The sequence below is a fragment of the Micromys minutus genome, assembly GCF_963924665.1.
Source record: "Micromys minutus genome assembly, chromosome: 23".
Taxonomy (NCBI): domain Eukaryota; kingdom Metazoa; phylum Chordata; class Mammalia; order Rodentia; family Muridae; genus Micromys; species Micromys minutus.
The window spans coordinates 3,685,590-3,710,172 of NC_137958.1; the positions used below are offsets into that span (position 1 = coordinate 3,685,590).

Sequence of the window (24,583 nt, forward strand, 5' to 3'; positions counted from 1 at the left end):
TTAGAGAATCCAGCCACAAAGGATATTTTGTACATAGGGAATAGCTCATGAAGATGAAAACATTAAATGTAACCTTTCCTAATAAAAATGACAATTTAATTTTTGAGGAGGGGTGAATGGGGGCAGACAGGGTCTTGTTCCGCACTGTCCAGGCTAGCTCCTAAACACGGGGCCCCCAAGTGACCCCCTTGTTTTCTGAGCAGCTGAGTGACAAGTACATAATCCCACATCCAGTGCACAATTTTCTTCTTAAAGGACTTATTTTTATTTTATATGCATGAGTGTTTTTCCTGAATGTGTGCATCAGGTCTCATTACAGATGGCTGTGAGCCACCATGTGGTTGCTGGGATTTGAACTCAGGACCTCTGGAAGAGCAGTGAGTGCTCTTAACTGTTGAGCCATCTCTCCAGCCTTCCACAATAATTTCTTAGGAATTAAAGGACCTGAATTCGGCTCCCAGTACCCGTACCAGGCTGCTCACAATTTTCTGTCACTCCAGTTCCGGGGCATCTGAAACCCCGGACGTCCACATCCACTTACACTCCCGTGTGCTCTACCCACACAGAGACAGGCTTGTATATACATATTAAAAATAAGAATGAGTTTCAAAAACATATCGGATCCATGTTGGGTCCTGGTGGTGCACACCTTTGATCTATCAACACTTGGGAGACACATGCAGGTATGGTATAATCTCTGAGTTCAAAGACAGCCTGGTCTGCAAAGAGAATTCCAGGCCAGCCAAGACATAGTGAGACCCTCTCAAAAACAACAAGGGAAGAAAAAGAAAAAGAGGGGCTGGAGAGATGGCTCAGCAGTTAAGAGCACTGACTGCTCTTCCAGAGGTCCTGAGTTCAATTCCCAGCAACCACATGGTGGCTCACAACCATCTGTAATGAGATCTGATGCCCTCTTCTGGTGTGTCTGAAGACAGCTACAGTGTACTTACTCATAAATAAAATAAATAAATCTTAAAAAAAAAAAGAAAAGAAAAAGTAAAAGGAAGGAAAAAAAGATTGAAAGGGACAGGAGGGAGAAAGGAAAAGGGATAAAATCCACAAGGCCTCAAGCCAACACAAAGAAAGTAACTTACATACATATATATACATACACTCATATATACATACATATATACGTATATACATATACACACATATATACATACATATATGTGTGTATATATATACATATCACATATTTGTGTACAACAATTAGGGACATTAGGAGGACTATATGGGAGAGTTTGGAAAGAGAAAGAGAAGGGAGGAATATAATTAAAATACACTCTCAAAAATAACCAAGAAAGAAAGAAAAACAAAGGGAAAAATAGAAGGCAGGACAGAGCGAAGACTAAAACTATAGGTTGTTTCAAAATCATGACTCTGGAGGACACCTCAAGCACTTATTGTTCCAAGCTCAGTTTGTTGTTGGGATGCGCTGTGTGTAGCCACCAGGATTCCCAGATGCCTAGTGTACTCAGATGCCCCTGCTCTCAGATGGAAGAAAGTTTTATGAAGGTAGAAGTTATTCTTATTTGGGTTTTGAGTTTTTGGGTTTTGCCCTGGCTGTCCTAGAACTCCCTCTGTAGACCAGGCTTCCCTTAAACCCACAGAGATCCCTATTTCTACCTCCCGAGTGCCAGGATTAAAAGTTTGGCCAGCGTTCCCAGCAAGTGATTTTTGCTTTATTCCTATATATCCAGCCTCTCTGCTGCATAGCATGGCACCATTAAGTTTACATTTAAATCTTTGAAATATTTAATCTTACAAAACTTTTAAAGATTCTCTATTTACTCTATGTGCACGGGCGTTTTGTCTGCTATGCCGGTAAAGCACATGCATGTCTGGTGCCCTCAGAGACCAGAAGAGGGGATGGGATTCCCTGGAACTGGCGAAGTTGTGAGCCACCATGTGGGTTCTGGGAATCAAACCCAGGTCTTCTGCAAGAGCAGCCAGGGCTCTGAACCCCTTAAGCCATGTTTCTAGGCCCCAGCCTTTTAACTTAGTAATACCTTTCTGCCTAGTTGTGTAAAAAGCATTTAGCAAATAATGCCTGAGTCTGGTCAGGCTGCTATAAGCAAGGAACCCAGACGGGGAATCTAAGATTGAGAGTCACTGATGGGGTACACCTTCTGCTTCTAGCATGGGATCTTCCTGAAGCATTCTCAGGTGGTAGAAGTCATTCGAGTTCCCCCAGGCCTCATTTAGAAAGCCATTAAAGCTATTCACGAGAGTTCCAACCCCATGGCTTGATTCCCCGCACCCCCTTTTTAGACAGGGTTTCTCTGTGTAGCTGTGTCATCCTGGAACTCTATAGACCAGGCTGATCTTGAACTCGGAGATCTGCATGTCTCTGCCTCTTAAGAACTGAGACTAAAGATGTGTACCACCCTGCCTGGCTCCTAATCTTCCCTTCCAGGCACCCCACCTCAGTGAAGAGTTTCAACAGAGAATTTTTAAAGGATTATTAACATTCAGATCACAGCAAGTGACTAGCAGTTATTGTAGTGTTTATTAAAAAAATGATCCCCTTGTACAATATGGCCTCCTCTGGTTAGAGGAGAGGTTTGGGGTAGGAGTGTGCACAGCAGGTAGGTAGTCTATGTGAGCCCTGCTTCTAAATACAATTTCATCACTTACAATCCGTCTCTTTTATCCTGTGCCCCAAGTCATGCTCTAGTCTGCTGAGATCTCCAATTTCTGAAGTTGGCTGGTAATTCCAAAGACAGACAGACCGTTGCCAACTTTAGATAAAGCAAAGCCAAGTTAGTGGAATCCAGCTCTCTACAGCAAGAAGCCCCTGCAGAATCCGGGTACCCTCACACCCCCTGAGAACGGAGATGTTTGACAGGTGCCATTTTTGTTACCCTCCAAACAGCTCTCTGGCAGTATCTTGTCTAAGGTCACAAACACAGACACAACACGAATTACATCTGACAAGATAGTGATGCTGTGTGTTGCTTGGCAAAACCCTCAGGAAAGCTCACTGCACGCAGTTGCCCCTGGCCCCTTGGCAGCTGCTCTTCTGTTCTGATGACTGACTCAGACTGAAGTTACGGAGGGCTTTCTCAGTATTCTGAGTTCTCTGATTCAACCTCCCCCCCATTCTTTCTCCTTCTTTCTTTTCTCTCAAAGAAGAGTAGTAAGAAAACCATTAACCCCATTTTGCAGGGAAGAGCTAAGTTTTAAGTAACTAACTCTCGTTTGTTTTAGTTCATATATACCAGAAATAAATAAATCAAGTCAAGCAGCTACCTCTAGCTTGTCCAGATCACGTGATATGTTCTTTGCCTCCTGTGCAAAGGAGACACCTATCACTTCAGGGATCGGGGTTAAGTATCTTTTGGAGCCCCAACCCTCATGTTATAGTTAAGTTACACATTTAAACAAAAAAAGGAAAAGATGGCTGTTTACAAGAATGTCCTAGGAGACCTGCTATCCGTAGGCTTATGGACAGATATGTGGTAAAGAAAAGAGAAATTCCTTTTCTTCAAATATGCCTGAAACATACTTGCTTAATTTCCCCTTGGAGTCCCAGGATTATCCCAACCTCTTGTTTGCTTTTTAAACTTTTATTCCAGAGTTGGGGTTATGAAAGTGTTCGGTTTAAGGTTACAGTTAGGGTTAGAGTTAAGATTAATCATAGGGTGAGGGTTCTGATGAGAATTCCAGTTAGGATTAAAATTAGAGTATAGGCAAGGATTTGGGATTTGTTTTGTTGTTTGCTTGTGACAGTGTCTCTGTGTCACCCAGGCTGTCCTGGAACTCACTCAGTAGACCATGCTGGCCTTGAACTCAGAGATCTGCCTGCTTCTGCTTCCTGGGATTAAAGGCATGCACTACCACCAACCCACTATGTTAGATTTTATGGGTTCAGAGTTATCCATGTTTTTAAACATTTCAAATGTTTGATGCACGGACTTAGTGAAATTCATTGCACACTTGAAAATTGTGGTATGTGTGGTAGGTGAGACACCTCACCCTTAAGAGTAACGGTTTTAGCATTTAAAAGTGTTTGTTATACAGCCTGACAATCTAAGTTCTTGTCCCAGAAACCATATGGTAAGGGGGAGAACCCACTCCCACTAGCTGACCTCTGACCCCCACAGGTGTGTTGGGGTACGGGTAAGTGGCTGGTAGCTTGCCTAGCATGCACAAGGCTTTAGACTCAATTCTAACCACACACACATACCTGCATGAAAGGCTGCAGTTTCTGAAGCTGTCATGTTCATAAGAATGTAAGAGATTTCATTAAATACCTTGAGTCCAAAACAGAGAGAAGGGGAGGGAGAAAGGAGGGGTGAGGGAGGGAAAGAGCTGTGGTTAAGAACCTGTTTGCTGGGTCAATTTTTAAAGCAAAGCTGAGATTTGGGGGCGAGGGTAGTTAGTTTAGGGTCATCCATACTAGAGAAGGAATGATCCAAATTATGTTAAACTCATATTCACTTATCAATTATCGGAACTCCGACAGCTCCTCCCTGGGATACAGGTTTTAGCATTCCCAGACTGGACAACTCTCTCCAGTTTACCTGGAGCCCCAGGGAAACAGAAAACAAGCCTGCCTGCATTGGAAGAGTAAAAACCCATGAATTCTGTGGGTATGTGGGACTATCATTCCCCTCACACACACCCTGATTAAAGCAAAGCAGAACAAAGACTTCGGTTCTTGGTTTAGGCCTTTAGCCTTCCCGGTTTGTCCTGGTTTGGGGCCAGATGAGAGAGTAGTGGATGTCTGCAGTGGGCGGGGCTTCGTTCAAGCCAAGGCAGCTGACAGAATGCTTGTCTCCCCAGCACCTGAAGGAAAGTGATACCAGCTCCCCTCAGACAATGAGGCCCTTGTGTGAAGCAGCTGTCCCGGGGAGATGGCTCAGTGCGGTTTGACAGTGGCTCGCATGTTCCATGGATACGGTGGGATTATCTAACAGGGAAGGAACCAACCAGATGGAACTGAGCCCTTCACACTAGGAATGCCGTCTCCGGCTGGGGGGAAGCACAGGCTCAGGTTTCTCTGGCTCGAGGATGAGGATAAAGTACCGGTTTGTTGTTCTTGGTAATCTATCTTTGCCTCCTGAATTGTGGACAACTTCTAAGTGGAACTTTCAGATAAACAGCATGTGCAGGAGGGAGGCTGACTCCACTGTAGCCTCAGCGGGTTAGAGCATCCAGGGAAGTGGACGCCATCCCCACGGAGGCTCCTGAGTTGGGCCAGGGCCTCGAGGCTGGTGATGAAACCCTAAGGCAGCTTTGCCTGCTTTAGGTTTGGTTGCAGAAGCAGTGCATGGTACTGACCCGCTATCGGCGCCATCACTGGGGCTCTGTCCAGGGCTGCCTCCGCCACAGCTACAGTCAGTCTGTGAGCCCTGCCGTTCACTGCCTGAGTGCACGGCCAAATGGAGAGCTACAGGTGCATCTTGGCTAAGGGTGTGAATTTGAGTGAACACACACACACCACACACACACACACACACACACACACACACACCACACACCACACACACCACACACACACCCACACCACACCCACACACACCCACACCACACACACACACACACACACACCACACACACACACACACACACACACCACACACACACCACACACACACCACACACACACCACACACACACACCACACACACACCACACACACACACACACCACACACCACACACACACACACACACACCACACACCACACACACACACCACACACACCACACACACACCACACACACACACACCACACACACACACACACACCACACACCACACACACACACACACACCACACACACACACACCACACACACACACACACACACCACACACACACCACACACACACACACCACACACACACACACACACACCACACACACACCACACACACACACACACACACACACACACACCACACACACCACACACACCACACACACACACACACACACCCACACCACACACCACACACACACACACACACACACACACACACACACACCCCACACACACACAATTCAGGCATTATGGGGCATTATAACCCTTATGCCAGTATGGTGGAAGCATGGAGCTTGCCGGCTAGCCATCTAGCCTAACTGGCTGAGCTCTTGGTCAATGAGAGACCCTGGGTCAAAAAACAAGATGGATAGTGTTTCTGAGATGACCCCATAGGTGACCTCTGGGCTCTACACACACACATACTCACACACACCCCTTTTTTGTTTGTTTTGGTTTTTTTGTTTTGCTTTTGGTTTTGTTTTTTGGTTTTTTGTTTTTGTTTTTGTTTTTGTTGTTGTTATTTTGGTTTTTGACACAGGGTTTTTCTCCTGACTTTAAAATAGGAAGAGAGATTCCAAAAATAAAATAAAATAAAAAAGAGGGATTCCCTCTCTGCCCTACCTCCTCCTTCACCCTAAAGTCTATAGAGGGGAAAGAAAGAAACCAGGTGCTTAAAGGAAGCTCAGTCTTGAGTGCAATCAGCGATGGGCGCCCACCCAACTCTCTGCTGCTTCAGGATTCTGACTTTTGCCTTTTTCTGACCACCAGCCCAGGGATGGCACCACCCGCAACGAACTGGGCCTCTCCCCTTGATCACTAGGTGAGAAAATGCCTCACAGCTGGATCTCATGGAGGCATTTCCTCAACGGAGGCTCCTCTCTCTGTGATAACTCTAGCTTGTGTCAAGTTGACACAATCAGCCAGAACAACTGACCCCTTGTCAACTTGACACAGGAACACATCACTATTAAGCCTCAACCCTTACTTTCTTATTCATCCCCAAGATCTAAATAACTTTAAAAGTCCCAGTCTTTACAGATTCTTACATATTAAAATTTCAATCCCTTTAAAATATCCAATCTCTTTTGAAATTTAAAGTCTTTTACCTGTGGGCTCCACTAAATACTTTCTTACTTCAAAAGGGAAAAATACCAGAGCACAGACACAATCCAAATCAAACTCTAATCATCTAGGGTCTACTCACAATCCTCCAAGGGCTTGGGTCACTTCTCCAGCTCTGCCCTTTGTAGCACACACTTTGTCTTCTAGGCTCCAGCTGCCTGTCCTCCACTTCCGCTGATGTTCTTGGTGGTCATCTCGTGGTACTGGCATCTCCAGATCACTGCTGTCTTCTGCTGCAACTAGGCTTCAACTAGGTTTCAGTCCTGGGCCATCAATTGCAGCTGAGGCTGCACCTTCACCAATGGCCTTCCATGGCCTCTCACAGTGCCTAGCCTCAGCTGCTCTCCATGACCCCTTCATTCCTTCAAAACCAGTACTACCTGGGTGACTCTTACACATTACCAAGTCCAGCGCAGCATGAGGTACAACCTTGGCTATCTCTACAACACAGCCTCTGTGCTCTCAGAAAACAGTTGACAGAAGATTTCATCCCAGTGATGCTGGTCTCTTCCTAATCATCACTAATTTCTTAATTCCAGCTGACCAGCATCAATAGTCCCAATAATGCAAAGCTTTCAATTTAGTAGTTCTGGTATCTTGTTAATCACAGCTGACCAAAACCACAGAATCTTCACCATCAAAACATCAACAGCCCTGATAAGAGTCTTTAATCATCCCTCTGAAATCTCACAAGCCAGGCCTTCATCTTCTGCACTGTTCTCAACATTATCTTCCAAGCTCCTCCAGAACATCCCACAGAGCTCTTAACACCAAATGGCTCATGTAACCAAAGTTCCAAAGTCCTTCCACAGTCCTCCCCAAAACATGGTCAGATTGTCACAGGAATATCCCACTATGCTGGTACCAATTTGTCTTAGTCAGGGTTTCTATTTCTGCACAAACTTCATGGCCAAGAAGCAAGTTGGGGAGGAAAGGATTTATTCAGCTTACACTTCCATATTGCTGTTCCACCAAAGGAAGTCAAGACAGGAACTCACACAGGGCAGGAACCTGGAGGCAGGAGCTGATGCTTACTGGCTTGCTTCCCCTGCCTTGTTCAGCTTGCTTTCTTATAAAACCCAGGATTACCAGCACAGGGATGATCCTACCCACAATGGGCAGGACCCTCCTCCCTTGATCACTAATTGAGATCTCATGGAGGCATTTCCTCAAGAGACACTCCTGTCTCCGTGATAACTCCAGCTTGTGTCAAGTTGACACACAAAACAAGCCATGATAATTGCCTTCTTCTCCATTTCTGACATGAAAATAAAAGGGTTTGTTTGGGCTGGGGATGCAGCTCAGTTGTTGAGGATGCTTGCCTGGCATGCACGAAACCCTGTGCTCAGTCCTAGCACTGTATAGCCCAGGCACAGAACATGTGCCTGGGATCCTGGCACTTAGAGATGCAGACAGCAGAATCAGGAGTTCAAGGTTATCCTCAGCTACACAACAAGTTCTCTGTGCATGTTCTTCTCAGTCTCAGAGTTCCTAAAGTAGAGACATGATGATTGTGGCTGCAAGCCAGCCATAGTGTATTTCATCCTATCACTGTGACTCGAGAGCCAGAGGCAGCTGCATCTCTGAGAGTTTGAAGCCAGCCTGGTAAAATAGTGAGTTTGAGGCCAAGCCTATATAGTAAGACTCTGCCTCAAAAATAAAAATAATTAAGGAAGGAGGGAGGGAGGGAGGGAAGGAAGGAAGGAAGGAAGGAAGGAAGGAAGGAAGGAAGGAAGGAAGGAAAAAGAAAGAAAAGTAAAGGAATTAAAATAAGCCAGAGAAACCGCTGCTCTGATTTTTCAGACGTGGAGACCGAATTCTCTTGGGGCATGGATGGGTTCATAGGGTTGCCGTGCATATGATCTGAATGCACACTTGCTGTGTTTGTTTTAAGTATTTGTATGTTAGGTGCTAGGAATTGACTTCAGAGCTTCACCCACACTGCGCACTACACCTTCAGCCCTGACATTTTTATTTAGACACAGCAAAGGAGCCAGGCGTATTCCCAGGGGAACTGGTCTCTGTTTGGGCTTGCTGGCACCAACAGGCGGAAACTCCTCGCAGCAATCTTAGATCACCCGGCAGGGTTAAAAGAACATTGACATTCTTTTCACCCCTGTATCTTTTGTACCATTGCTATGCTCCCAAAATAAAAGACATATCCCATGTGATATGGGGAGTGGGAGAAGAGGAGATGTACTCTTTTCTAAATGTCCCGGTCTTTAATTCAGTATAGCCAGGGGAATTTCAAAGCATAGTTTGCATGGAGTCCCTCCCACAGGGTCTTCCTCTGCTTTTCATCTTGACACACATTCTTTCACGAAAACTCAGGGCTTGTGATTTACTCTAACCCGCCTGTGGAGTTAGTGCCGGGCCCTCCACACTTCACAGCTGAAATGACCTTGCACTCAGCCACAGAGTCTAGGTCCACTTTGTTCTCATCCTCAGATTCCCACAGTGTCTCGTTGTGCCCTGTCCTGCGGTCCAGTGGCCCTGGCTAGAAGGCAGATGTTTGTTTTTATTTTGCTTGGCCGTTTCTGTTTTGAGACAAGGTCTTGCTGTGTAGCTAAGCTTAGTCCTGGGTCAGCCTCCTGAGCACATGCTACCTCACCTGGTTCTAGAAATGGAATGTACGGAACTTAAAAAAAAAAGACAACTTAGGCTGGAGAGATGGCTCAGCGGTTAAGAGCACTGACTGCTCTTCCAGAGGTCCTGAGTTCAAATCCCAGCAACCACATGGTGGCTCACAACCATCTGTAATGGGATCCGATACACCCTTCTGGTGTGTCTGAAGGCAGCTACAGTGTACTCAATATAAATTAAAAAATAAATAAGTAAATCTTAGAGGAGGAGGAGGACGATGATGACCCTGTATGGCAGCATAGGTGACTCAGAGCACACTGTGACCTAAAATAAACCAGTTACAGAAAAATAAACACCGAAAGCTTCTACTTACATCAAGTGCATAAAGTAGGGAAACTCAGAACTGTGTGCAATGAAACCCAACTGGAGTCCCAGATACTCTGGAGGTTGAGAGAGGGAGGTCTTCAGGAGATTGAGACCAACTTGGGATATGCAGTAGCCCTGGCCCTAAACAAATCAGTAATTAAAAAAAAAAAAATTCCTAGAGAGACCCTAGCTCAAAAAATAAAACAAGGAGCTGTGTATGGTGGTGCATGCCTTTACTCCTAGTACTTGGAATGTAGAAGCAGGTGGCTCTCTCTGGGTTCAAGGCCAGTCTGGTCTACACAGTGAGATCCAGGACTCCATGAAGAGGTCCTGTTTCTTAAAAAAAAAGGGGGGGGGGGGGAGAGGAGGAAAAAAGTTTAAAAAAGAGACCAGGGATGACAGAGGACTCTGTTAAGAACATTTGCTCCCGCCCAGGACCCAGGTTCTATTCCTAACACCCAGCACCCATTTTAGGAAGCTCACAATCCTTCCTAACTGAAGTGACAAGGGATCTGATGCCCTATTCTGACCTCCATGGGGACTTTCCCACACATGATGCATATATATGCACTCAACACACCTACACATACACATAAAAAAATCAATCTTAAAAATGGAACAGGAGGGCTGGAGAGATGGCTCAGTGGTTAGAGCACTGGCTGCTCTTCCAGAGGTCCTGAGTTCAATTCCCAGCAACCACATGGTGGCTCCCAACCATCTGTGATAGAATCTGACACCCTCTTCTGGTATGTCCGAAGACAATGGCAGTATACTCATATACATAAAATAAATAAATAAAATCTTTTTTTAAAAATGGAACAAGAGAGGAACGTTGGGAGGGAAGAAGGATCACACACAGAAACTTCCTCCTAGGCAGAGTCAGACCCAGTTTCATGAAAGTTGAGAATGAAGACAGGCACCAACCACAGGGATGCTGGAGGGGACACCTCACAGTTTGCAGGGACCCCCCACAGGGATCCTAAAAGTGGCACTTCACAGTTTGAGCCAAGTTGTCACACTGAACTTCAGTTTTCTGCTCTGGTCTGTGAGGCCCTAAGAGCTAGGCGGTGCTTAGGTATGCAAATCATTTTAGTAAGCATGTTTCTGCAAAAGACTTTTCTGGCCTTATGCAGCAAACTAATAAAGGCTTCTCTCCATTGTTATATTTGATCATCTATTGCAGAGCAAGTGACTTTGGAGATTCCTATAGGTGGGGAGTTCAGAAGACATGGCCCACACCTTTTCTTAGATTTATTTCTAGTTATGTTTAAGGTTGTGTGTTAGTGTGTGGCTGTGTATGTGTGCACTGAGGTGCTCAAAGAGCTCGACTGACCGTTCTGGAGCTGGAGTCACAGGCAGTTGTGAGCCCCTCCTGAGCTAGCCCCTAGGCACTCACATCCTAAATAGAAGGGATTTCAGTCAACATCAGGAGCTGCTGAGAGAAACAGCAGCAAGCATTTAGGAAATGAGAGAAAATACCAATCTTTCCCCTAGAGGTGCTCAGTGAGCCGATGTTTACCTCTATAAACAGTTGCAGAGCAAAATAAGGCTTATTGAGTACCGAAGTATCACACGGACTTATTGAGTGCTTGGGTATCACATGGACCGGTGGTATAAGCCACGTTCAATAGCATGCCTGGGGAATTGGACAGAGAGTTATTTTAGAAGATATATTCATTGTGTTCTGAGAATTAGGAACAGGAAAAAAAAAAGTTAACCACTTCTGTTAGCTTTCTGTGGCTGTGACAAAAGACCCGAGGCAAACAAGGAAGGGAAGGAAAAGGTTCAATCTACTGTCACTTAGCCATGTTGCTTAGAGCCCTCCACTCACTTCATGGACTGGAGTACTAGTGTCCCCTTGGGTACCTCCTAGCAGCCGACGTCCTTCCACTATAGCCCAATTCCCGTGTGTCTACCACCTTCCGGTAGCCCCACAGCCTTTAGGACTTAAGCCTCTAGGGGACATTCAGAGTGTACACAATAACACCATATTCCATTGAACAATCTAGAAAGATTGCATGAGCCTGCATTTAAAGGAGGCAAACCACCCAGAACCTTAGGAGCAAATAGTCTTCAAACCTCCCAACTCTAAAATACAAAGGAAATCACAGTCCCTTCTACCCACAGTGTCTTGGTTGTGGTAGTGGGATGGGTCAAATCCAGTGTCCTTTCCTGTGCATTTTTCATTTATGTATTTATGGGGCCAGAGAGATGGCTCAGTGGTTAAGATCACTGGCTGTTCTTTCAAAGAACCCATGTTTAATTCCCAGCACTCACGTGGCAGCTCACACCTGTCTGTAACTCCAGTTCTGGGAGTTTTATTTTTATGTGCATTGGTGAATGGGCATTAAAAAATAAAATAAAATAGATATCTATTTATTTTAACAGGGTCTCGCTGTGTACACCTGGCTATTCAGGCCAGGCTAGCCTCAAACTCACCGAGAGCTGCCTGCTTCTGCAGGTGCTGGGATTAAATGCAGGGCCACCATCTCCAGCCCTTTGTGTGCATTTAAAAAGGCTTAGTCCTCACCTTTCCAGGACCAAAGGGTTCCTCAGTGCCATCAGTAACAGTGTGGAAGAGTCTCTATTTTACCTCTGCTTTAATACTTCCCACAGGGGAAGAAGGAAAATGGGTAGAGAGGGAAGAACCCACACTTGAGCTGTAAGACTGTAGGGGATAAAAATATAACAGGGGAAAATATATATATGGATACTTGCTTTCTTTGAATGGTACATTATCAAGTCCTTGAAAATATTTTACTTTGCTTCCAATAGTGGAGAAAAAATTAAATCTCTTAGAGTTTACATTGCCGTGAAACGACACCATGACCAAGGCAACTCTTATAAAGGGCAACATTTACTTGGGGCTGGCTTACAGGTTCTGAGGTTTTAAGGTCATTATCATCATGGTGGGAAGCATGGCTGCATTCAGGAAGGCATGGCGCTGGAGGAGCTGAGAGTGCCCACATCTTCTTCCGAAGGCAAACAAAGGAAGACTAGCATCCTCAGGCAGCTAGGAGGAAGCTCTCAAATCCCTCACCCACAGTGGTACACTTCCTCCAACAAGGCCCCACCCACTCCAACAAGGCCCCACCCACTCCAACAAGGCCCCACCCACCCCAACAAGGCCACACCCACTCCAACAAGGCCCCATTCCCTTATAGTGACGAGCATATAGTCACAACACCTCAGTAATAAAAAGAGGGAGCCAGTGAGACTGCTCAGCAGTGCAAGCCTAAAGACCCGAGTTCAATCATCAGGACCCACAAGAGTCGCAACACCAAAAGAAAGAACAGACTCTTGCATGTTGTCCTTTGATCCACACTTCCACCATGGTACACATACACATGCGCACATACGCAGGCACAATATCAATGATGTGCATAAATTTGACGAGGTAGATAAAATAATTAGAGAGAAAGCTTGGTGTGGTGCTTCGAAACAAGCTGTTTAAGCTGAAGCCAGCTTTTGCATGCTCCCGAGCATGCTTGGTGAGGACTCCGTTTCTTAGGAGCGAGAAAAGAAAATTCTCAGTGCGGTCTAACCCTGTCAAGTTAGGAGTCTGCTTCCCTCTGCTTTTTCCTTGTGCTTTGTACCAGGATGCAAAGCCCAAGAGGGCAGACTTGGGTCTTGCTGACCGCGGCCATATACCTGCCTACTGTAAAGCTCGCCAGGTGTCGCTAGTGTTTGCTGACCGAGTGAATGAGTCCAGAGCTCACCAGGTGTGTCCCTGCTCAAGGACCAGACGCCACAAGTTCTTTCAGGCTCTTCTTTTGACCTTGGCCTTGGCCTTGAGGACCTGGGCTCTGCTTCGAGGTTAAAATCCACAAGGAACAATAGTGAATGGAGATTGGCCTTGGAAAGGTGCCTGGTGCTCAGGCCCAACCCAGAACTCTCTAATATTTCCTCTGATTAACTGCACCAGATACTGACCTGGGACATCACACATTAGCAAGATGCATCTTCTGTTTCTCGGATTTATTATTTACTTTATTTATGTGAGTACTGTAGCTGTTTTCAGACACACCAGAAAAGGACATTGGATCCCATTACAGATGGCTGTGAACCACCATGTGTTTGCTGGGAATCGAACTCAGGACCTCTGGAAGAATAGCCAGTGCTCTTAACCACTGAGCCATCCCTCCAGTCAAGGCCTTTTGCTTTTTACTTCTTATTTCCACTTATTTATTTATTCATTATTAGTACTCTGTAGCTGTTGGGCATCAGATCTCATTACTGATGGTTGTGAGCCACCATGTACTTACTGGGAATCGAACTCAGGACCTCTGGAAGAACAGTAGATGCTCTTAACCCCAGAGCCATCTCTCCAGCCCTAGTATTTACTTTTCAAGAAGTATGTAACACTGTCAGGCCAGCTGTTGTGGGAGATGAATGTAATCCCAACACTGGGGAAATGAAGGCAAGGCGAATCAGAAACTCAATGTCATCTTTGTCTTCACTGTGAGTGGGAGATCACCCTGAGTTACAGGTGGCCTCTTTTTTTGAGGGGACAGGGAGGCTCCCTCCAACTCTCTAATGGTGGTCTATCATACAGCTACTCAGATGGTGACCAAGACCTCTTAGCTCAAAGTTTCAACTGATCCATCATCAAAACTTGTCAAAGAGGCCTGAACTCTGAACTTTAGGCTCACCCTATCCATTTCACCTCGAGGTACCAAGAACGGAAGAAAAAGTGGGTTGTGGTGGCACATGCCTTTAATCCCAGCACTCTGGAGACAGAGGCAGGTGGATCTCTGCAATTATGAGGATAGCCTGCTCTACATAGTGACTTCCAGGATGGGCAAGGCTACATAAATCCTGTAAGCTGCTGCTGCTGCTGCTGCTAATAATAATAATAATAATAATAATAATAATAATAATAATAATAACAACAACAACAATAGACCCCACTCACCTGATTCTCCAGTGAAAGAGGAAAACATCGGTCTAAGAGGATTTTAAACACAGACCAGAAAAAAGTAAAAGCTTCGGCCAGTCAGGGTTGCTATGACTTGACAGAGGCTGCAAATGTGTGTGTGTCCCCAAACAGTCTGGCATGACTGGGGACATAAGAGTTTAGAAATATTCTGACTTCAGGACTGTATGCTGAAATATTTGAACAGAACAGGGAGTGTGAATCATGAACTCTACGCATTGTGAATCCAGTGTAGCTACTACAAAGCCCTGGGCAATGTCTATTGCTTTCTCTGTTTTCTCCTGACTTTGGGGGTAGTGTGGTACTGTCTGAGCCTGAGGAGTTCCACCAGCCAAGCATCAGGGCTCGTCTGTGTTCTCATCTTCCACTGTTGCAAGGTCTCTGTCCCCTCGGGTCCAGGAGGGAGGTTTGTGGAGACCAGGCATGACAGAGCTCCGGCTGCTAGGACTGCAGGTTGGGGTGGGAGCGGGGCTGGAGAGACTCAGACCTGGGCCCCCGCAGAGATGTTCAGATGCCTTTACTGAGACCATAAGCAGCTTTCTGACAAAGGGGAAAGCTCCACAGCAAACCGGTGTTAATAGGAAAGGGGGCTGTAAAGAGGAAAGCTGGATCCGTGCTGATGTTCCCTAGGCAACAGGCTGACCCCCATCACTCCCTCGGAAATTGGCTCGTCAGCAAATGCCAGCGGCTCACTCTGGGAAAACACCGGATTACGACTGGATCGGTTGAGCGCCACGAGATTCCACCCTCACAGCTGGCGTTGCTTTCCATTTGAATCCGAAATGGAAAATCAAGCCAGCAAATCAGGATAAACCTGAAACTGCACCGGGAAACATACGTGACATTTGTGGCACAGTGGAAGGAGCGCTGTTTGACAGTGATACAGCACTGTCCTGGGACAAAAAAACTCCAGCTCTCCCAAGAAACAAGCGCGGTGAACTTGTGTTTTTCCAAGTTGACTTTATGCTTGAACCTGGCAGCCCAGGTTTCGTGGACCAATAGAACATCCATCCGGGTGGGCGTGGGTCTTTTGTTTTTGTTTTTCCCAAATCATGATAGCATAATCTCTTTGCTGTGTTTACCAAAGCCTCAACAATGAAGCATCATGTAAAGTTCTGTGTCCGCTCTTTTCAGTTCTAGGGAAAATCCGAACCGCGGTGGGCAGTGCCCAGCTTCTCATGGCGCAGAAATTCTACCAGTTCAGAGAACTCTGTGAAGAGAACCTGGTAGGTACCGTCCCTCCCCATCACTGTGACTCTGCTAACCCAGAGAGACCTTGTCCTCAACACTGACCTGGGCAAAACAAAACTCAGTTTGAACTGCTGGAGTCTTTCACAGATGAATCTGGCTTCCTGCTTTTCTTTAAATTCAAAACCAAACCAAACAAACAAACAAAATCCCCCTTTATTCTGAACTTAAATAATCTTAGGGCAGAATCAAGTTAAGACTCCATATCCTGGTTTTCTGTATTAAAAACTTTCCAAAAATAAGATAAAAAGTAAATAAAAAACTTTCCATGTTCCTAGATGTTATATGATTTTCTGATTCTTAGTAAAATATGGAACAAACTGATGTTTCCCAAACACGGTCACATCGCTAATAATCATGACACTCTTCCTAAAAAGTCATCCGTAACTGTGCCTCCTGGTTTGAGTTTTGTTTTAATTCAAAAGGCAGAAGTTAGGGGTATCACAAAATGTAGATTAGACACCCTGAGACAAGTACTCCATCTGCCTCTGACACACAGAAACAAAGAAGGAGAGGGCCTCAGAACCTCAGCAGTGAGGACAGCAATGGCATTTGCAAAGCTAGCGGTGAAACGGAGGTCAAGAGTCTCTCTGAGGAAAGGCGCATGTCCTCCGAGCGCCTGTACAAACACGGCTTTTACTGCTCAGTTGCTGGTCAGGCTGACTCTAAAACAAAGCAAATCGAAAGCAGCTCACTGATGTGTGTCAACTGAAAACATGGTTGGCATCCAGATGACCCCGACAGGGTTTTAGAGTCTTAACTCTGTGTCATAGCACTGCCTTCTCTCCTCAAAGGAATCTAGCCCAGAGATGGCGGATGGCTTCTTGCGAAAGGGGCTTGCGGACAAGCCTGGTGACTTAAGCTCTTTTTTTTTTTTTTAATCTACACACACACACACACACAGAGAGAGAGAGAGAGAGAGAGAGAGAGAGAGAGAGAGAGACACGCACTCACTGTACCCAACCTACCCTCAGCTACCCACACTGAATAAATGGAAAATCAGAGAACCGAAAAGTGAGTTTCTGAGTGTACTGCAAAGAAGAACATAAATATTGTGCCCGTTTTAAAGATGAAATTGCAGGAACCATTGTTTTTTTAAATGTGTGCTGGCTTCTAGAAATTAAATTCCGGAAAGCCGGCTTTTGACATTTCCTTGTTCGCATGGCGGCTCCAGTCAGTGGCCACTAGACAAATGATGTGACGGGCTAGGAGAGTCCCTGTTAAAGCCTGCCGACCGAGGAAGGTCATAGGTGCTGCTCAAACAAGGTTTCTGAAGGAGTCCTGCACCTACGTGCGCCAGATGCCCTGGCTAACTCCTCAGAGTGGCCATTTGGAGTTACTAGTGGCATTATTTTTATGATTTACAGGTAGGATAAATGGGCATAAAAGTTAAGAAGCATACCGACCAGCCCATGGTAAAAAGGACTCACAGTGCAAACCCTTGCCTGTTCAGCCTCTGTTCCCATAAATCCCATCCCTCATTTTTGCAGAAGAGTCACCCCAGGGTGACCTGGTGGCAGTTCCGCCCAGCACCACCACTGAATGAAGCTGGCTCTAGGGGCTGCAGGTAAAGGCGCTTGCTGCCTGGTCTGATGACCTGAGTTTGATCCCTAGAGAGAACCATCTTCTACAAGTTGTCGTCTGATCTCTGCCTACTGCCAAGGCACCAGCAGCACATACATACAATCAATAAATATGCTATTTTTTTTGTTTTGTTTGAATTTAAGTGACTGTAGGGTTGTTCAGGACCAGGTTCAGCTTGTTCCTATTTATGTATTTATTTATTTATATGTAAACACACAATTGGCCTTCAGACACACCAGAAGAGGGCATCACATCACATTACAGATGATTGTGAGCCACCATGTGGTTGCTGGGGCTTGAACTCAGGACGTCTGGAACATAAGCCAGTGCTCTTAACCACTGAGCCATCTTTCCAGCTCCGAGCTTGTTTTTTCTTTAGTTTCTCTTCTTTTGAGGAAAAGAAAAAGGAACGACGGTCTTTCAGTTGAAAACACATTTGTTCCAGACTAGATTCTCAGGCTTAGAGCAAATAGATGAAATTTGTTTTTTCCCAACAAATTATACGGGGTGGGGGTGGGGCATGCCCCCTGCCCCACTCTCTCTCCTGTACCCCTAATCTCAGAAATGATCTGATTTAGACTCAGCCACTCTATCCTACGACTCTTGCGTCAAACAACAGCTGGGTTAGAGATGGTTAGTACTTATGACTTTGTTGTTTCCCATTTGTCTTTTTGACAAAATGGAGCACAGAGATTCCTTTGGGGCAAGGCCCAGGTTGCCAATGACAGAGTTATGCACATCTAAGGAACTACCACAGAAGCTTAGGCTACGGAACTGTGTATAGGCTGAGCATGCCCAAACCAATAAATAAGTAAATAATCCAAAATCAGAAGTGCTCTAAGATATCTGAAACTCTGGGGACAGAAAGGCTTTGATACATCTGATCTCATATAACAATATTTTGTCAAAATGCAGGCAAATGTCAAAATATAGTCAAATAGTGCCAAGATACATGAAAGTGTTTATGATCACCTGCAGACTGTGTATACTGGGTGCATGTGACAGATACATGAGCTTCACATGCACTTGTATCCTGTCTAAGACATCTCACTGCGTGTGGATAGGCAAACTTTCCCAAATTCTAAGAAGTCTGACATCTCAACATCTGATCCTAAGGATTTCAGACAAGAAACCCTTGGTGCTGAAATAATGCAGCACTAAAACCTGTGACCAAAAGAATGTCACAGACCTTCAAAATCCATTATTGATAAGGCTAAATATTTGTGGAATCATAAACTATTGAGAAGTGCCTCATCAAATCTACTGTGTGTTCTGAATATTGAGGGGCCTCTTTGCTTGTTTGTTTTATCCCCTTAGGCCTTTTGTTGATGCTCCTGGTTCAGTAACGTTTCTGATAGGACTTCTGGTGTTTGCCACCGTATCCCTTGAGGGACTTCCATTGTAGCTGCTGTGTACCATGTCAAAATACTACAAAGAACCCCTTTTGTTCATTCAAGTAATGTGTCGCTAGAATATTTTTTATGTTTTGTTGTATTTGTTTTGGTTTGACTAGGTGCTAAAGACTGAACCTGAGGCTTGAATGTGTGCCACGAAGCCACACTCATTCCTGTCCCTAGAACAGATTTTTTTAAGACTTAATTTATTTCGTGTATGTGAATGCACTGCAGCTGTCTTCAGACACACCAGAAGGAGGGCATCAGGTCACACTACAGATGGTTGTGAGCCACCATGTGGTTGCTAGGAATTGAACTCAGGACCTCTGGAAGAACAGTCAATGCTCTTAACTATTGAGCTATCTCTCTAGCCCAGAACAGACTTCAATATTGAACCAAGCACTTAAAAACTCTAAAAGTAATCTACTCCCAAGAATCTCATGAGAACCTAATGCCAAGCTCCCAAGAATCTTTATCTAATGTCAAGAAACTATAGGTAGTCTCAGAACTCTACATCAGCATCTTGATTTGCTTTTATTTTGGACAAGGCTAGACATCCTATCTCATCCCTGGTGTTAATGTCATTTCCTACTTTAAACAATTAGATGACCATCAACCTTTACTTTCTGAAATTCTGATGGTACTGTTTTTTCCTTGGGGTTAATTTTAAATGCACAAGCTGGCCCTGGTTATCATAAGTTCACAGTTATTTATAATGCTAGGAAAGAACCAGAAAGGGCACTGGCTAAGAGCTCCTGACACATGGAAGGGAGGAAGACCCTTACTCTCTGTTCATGATACCTTCAGCTGCTTTGGCAGAGGGTGTTGGTGATGGTGACGATGATAGTGATACCCGATTACAGGGACAAAAATGTCACCTTGAGGGCCAGAGAGGTGGCTCCGTGGTTAAGAGCACTGACTCTTCCAGAGGTCCTGAGTTCAATTCCCAGCAACCACATGGTGGCTCATAACCATTAATAATGAGATCTGACGCTCTCTTCTGGTGTGTCTGAAGACAGCTACAGTGTACTCATATACATAAAATAAATAAATATGAAGAAGAGGAAGAGGAGGAGGAGGAAGAGGAGGAATCAGTGGAGGAGGAAGAAGAAGGAGGAGAAGAAAAGAAGAAAGAAAGTTACCTTGAGCCAGATGTGATGATATGTACTTGCAGTCTTAGTACTCAGAAGGCCGAGGCAGGAAGTTAGAGATTTCCAGGCCAGAATAAATCACACAGCAAGCTCCCAAGCAAATGAACTGACAAAAGTCAGCTTGGGTTGGTCAGCTAGCTTTGATGGGTACTTGCTTCTCAAGCCTGACGACATGAGTTAAATCCCTGAAACCCTCATGGGGGTAGAAGGAGAGAGTTAACTTTATAAAGTTGTCCTCTGACCACCACATGCATGTTGTGATATGTACACACACACACACACACACACACACACACACAATAATAATAATACATTTTTGTTAGTTGGAGGCTTTTTCTAGACAGGGTCTTATTATGTAACTTTAGACATCTTGGAACTCACTGTGTAGACCAAGCTGACCTCAAGTTTATAGAGATCCGCCTGCCTCTGCCTCCCAAGACCTGGCATTAAAAGCATGTACAACTATGCCCAGTTGATAATAATAACATATTTAAGTAATTCTTTTAAAAGTCAGTTCTTAAGTACTGAAAGATATTTATGATTCTAAAAAGGAAATTGTTACCAACATATATATGCTTGTATAAATAAAGTGTTTTCTAACTTTTGCCACATTTAAAATGAGCCGATTTCTAACGTGTCCTGTGATTAAGTTATTCTTTGTTGTATTTATTAGCAATATCTCAATTACTGAACATGCAGTAGTTGCAGAGACTCTGTTTATGTCTCTATGGTTGGCCATTTGCTTCGACTATGCATCAAAGAACCCTTGCCACACAAAGTGTTTTGAAAATACCTATTTGCTTATCGATTCTGTACCGTACTATTTCACTCAATGTGAGCCTGAAAACTAACCTTACTCTGGAATTCTCTGTCCTCTCACTAAACTGTGCGGCATGAACTTGTAAGTGAAATGCAGTGTTTTAAAGTACATGCAGTAGAGATAACACATTCAGGGACTTTTCAAATGTTTAGACTCTCCTCCATTATCAGACTGAAACAACCACCCTGTTGTGAGGCAGAGGGAGTTTACAACCTTGACTTTTGAAGATCTCGAAATGCAATAGGGGCGCAGCGTAGAGAATTACCATCTTCAGTCTCCCTTTTATCTCTTGTCAAAAAGCCAAAAGGAGCCCAGACTCCTTACATTCTTTGCAATGTTTGAAAACGCCTTTTGATCCTGCTGCCTCTAAAGTATGGTTTTCTCTCTTTTGCACAGAATCCCAATGCTCACCCGAGACCCACTTCCCAGGATCTGGCGGGTTTCTGGGACATGCTGCAGTTGTCCATAGAAAATATTAGTATGAAATTTGATGAACTTCATCAGTTAAAGGCCAATAATTGGAAACAGATGGATCCTCTTGACAAGAAGGTAGAACAATGTAGATTTTGTATGGTTCATTTAAAAACCTGCACAAACACTGGACAGTCTAAATAGGCTGCTGCATTCAGTCCTGCTGTTTACAATGTGAAATGGAGCTGGTACCGTGTGTCATTTCATTGTAATGACAATGTTTACATACTAATCATTCGGGGTAGTGTCTGTAATGTGTCTCAGGCATATTTTTGAAGAAAAACCTGTCTTTGTGAATTGGGAAGTGGGAATGTGGCTTTCCTTTACCTTTTTCTTTTCCTTTCTTTCTTCCTTTGATTTTCTTTCTTTTTCTTTCCTTCCTTTTTTCTTTTCCAGTTAATTAAAGTTTAAGTTAAACCAGGTTAGACACTGGGAGGGACTGCCTCCAGTTATGCTTTCTAAGCTAAAATAAATGATTGCTTCAGTGCATGATTCCATAGAGCAAGAGTTGAACTTCCTTACACCCTCAGGATGTGTTTTCTAAGAAACGATAGGAAACCCCAAGTAACAGACTGACAGTCACCTCAGAAATACTAAAGAAGTCACTGATGTTTGAGTTTCAGATGCTCTCATCACAAGGCTGACAGCCATCAGAAGTGCTGGGGTTTTTTTCTCACATACTTTTGATTGAATGCCTGGGGGTTGGAGGGAGGAGAGGATGCTGTTCCCTGGAATCCTCATGCACCAGTTTAGAAATAAAGACCTATATTCTTTTAATTAATCAATAATAATTTCATATTTGATTACTGTGGTTCCACCACACTTTTACAGACCTCTAATGTACCACCTACCCTGGCCAATCTGTCCTGGATGACTTCTGTTCTTCTATAACCTGAGGTCAAATAGTTAGTTATAAGAGATACCTCTGAACACAGAGATGGCTATTCCCTTGGAGTCGTGAGAGCTCTGCCCTTTCGGGTCTCCTGACCTGTAAAGAGCTAACACCAACCCACTGTTGCCCATCATTTCCACGTGTGTGGGGTCAGTGGGCACCCACGACAAACCCAGTCCCAAGGGACCATCTCTAAGGAGGGCAAATGCTGTCACCACCATCACCATCTCCACGTCTATGACTATTCAACTGAGGGGCTTAGAATGGAGCTCAAGGGTTTACTGCCATGTGTGCGGCCTCTCGATTGGGAAGCCAAGCATTGTGCTTTACCTAGTTTCCTTTATGTGTGTAACTATCTGCTAGCAAGGCTTTGAAATCTGTCTTAAAAGTATACACAAGTATACACACGCACGCTGGAAGTTTAGTGCCGCTCCATTTAATTTCTCACCTACTGATTCTTTAACACTATTGTTACAAATAATAACAATAAAGTATACAAAGAAAGAAAAATGACTAAAAAGTTTCCAATATTCATACTTTAAAAAATATCCACCAGTTACCCCACAATGAAAAGAAGTTGTTACGCGTGACTTACTAATATGTGACCTAATTAGCTAATAAATTATTAGCTTAGTTTTAAGTTTTTTTTTTAAATGCAGCTTACCTCCGACTAACTTTTCGTCATCTCACAAATGTGACAGAAAATGTGTATACGTTGAAGAGACTTGAGTGGTGGGAGATTTTTGCGCTGTGTTCTTTTTTCTTCTCCGTCCTTTCAGAAGCACAGGCTCCTTTTAAACAACCATGGGCCAAGCCCTAGTGTAATAACATTTCACACTTCTCCCTGATAAGCAAGAAGGAACTGCTGTACTGAGCACCAGGGTTAATTGGAGACTCAGTCCCTACATGATAAACTTCACATCTGGCCCCGTGTGGACCTTTTCACATCCTGAAAGCTCAACACCTACCGCCCAACTGCACCCTTGTGCTTTCTTTCCCCGATGTACAGTTACCATGCCTTTGGGATGAGTGGCTGTGCTTTACAGTAGAATAGAAAAGATCTAAAAACTGTTTCAGAGATTGCTGGTAAGAGGGACGGCCTTTTCCAGTCCTGTGTTCAACTTCGGGGCCACCAAAAGCAAGTCGAGACCCTCTAGGGACTGAAGTTCTGGAAAGATCCTCCTATGAGTAGCAACTGCCAGAGTCCCCTTTCCCAGTGACCCTGTACAATCCATGGCCATGTGTCCCTATGTGGTGTTCAAAATAGGTGTAACTCCAGGTGGCACCGTCAAAGCTGAGATACAATCTTATAATCTCATCTGGCTGCCTAGGAATGGGTGGAAGAGGAGCTGGGTGGGCCCAGGGACGAGGGTGGACAGAGTTTTAGTCTATAAGCCAAGCTACTAAGATTCAGAGTTTTAAATAACTCTAGCTGTTGAGCTCTCCTGGTTCATCCCTAGCACCAAGAAGAGTCTGGAGGATGCAGAGAGAACCACCTTCACTGTGAGGTTCAGGGGTCCATTTGCAGGGGGACATTTTAAATGCCCACATCCAGACATGGAAAGACCTAGTTCTGCGATCCAGCGTTACCCTCGGCCTTTAGCGTAAGAGGTTATGTTTTCCCTGCGTATTTTAAATACCCAACCAGAACAAAGAAGAGAAATCATATATACGATGTGCAGATCAGAACTAACCATCCTTAGGCTTGCACAAAGCAGAAGTGTGTGTGTGATCGTGTGTGTTCAAACTACTGACCTATTCCAGTCTTTCCCAAGCTTGTCCTGAGAAGCTGTGTAATGTCCTGAACCTTCTGCTTTGATCAGGAGCGAAGGGCCCCTCCTCCAGTGCCAAAGAAGCCGGCGAAGGGCCCCGCGCCGCTGATCCGGGAGCGCTCGCTGGAGAGCTCGCAGCGCCAGGAGGCCCGCAAGCGCCTGATGGCCGCCAAGCGCGCCGCGTCGGTCCGCCAGAACTCGGCCACCGAGAGCGCCGAGAGCATCGAGATCTACATCCCGGAGGCGCAGACCCGGCTCTGAGCGCCGCCGAGGAGCGTCCCGCATCCCTGCCCTCGGCCGCCTCCCCGTCCCCTCCGTCTCTGAGCTCAGTGACCGCCACCGTGGCGTAGTTGTCCACCTCGCAGGAGCCGTCCCCAGACCACCCCGCTTCCTGGACCACTTTGCCCATCTTCTCCACCGAGCTTTGCTCCCCCGTCCTGAAGCCTCATGCAGACATCCAAACCCTT

The 24,583-nt window shown here is 45.0% G+C and overlaps 1 protein-coding gene across 19 annotated transcripts in view; it reads left to right on the forward strand.

The window, feature by feature from the left end:
• The window catches only part of DLGAP1 (DLG associated protein 1), a gene marked incomplete at both ends in the record, with an annotated part of 276,037 nt that extends 251,660 nt beyond the window's left edge, over window positions 1-24,377 (forward strand). For 15 of the 19 annotated variants that reach the window (XM_080936291.1, XM_080936303.1, XM_080936302.1 and 12 more), the window contains 3 exons: window positions 15,919-16,010; window positions 21,378-21,530; window positions 24,168-24,377. In XM_080936291.1, coding sequence (XP_080792417.1) covers window positions 15,919-16,010; window positions 21,378-21,530; window positions 24,168-24,377 — 455 coding nt within the window. Of the gene's footprint in view, window positions 1-15,918; window positions 16,011-21,377; window positions 21,597-24,167 lie in introns of those variants that run through there. The other 4 variants (XM_080936295.1, XM_080936298.1, XM_080936301.1 and 1 more) reach the window with 1 other exon arrangement.
• Between the last annotated feature and the right edge of the window lie 206 nt (window positions 24,378-24,583).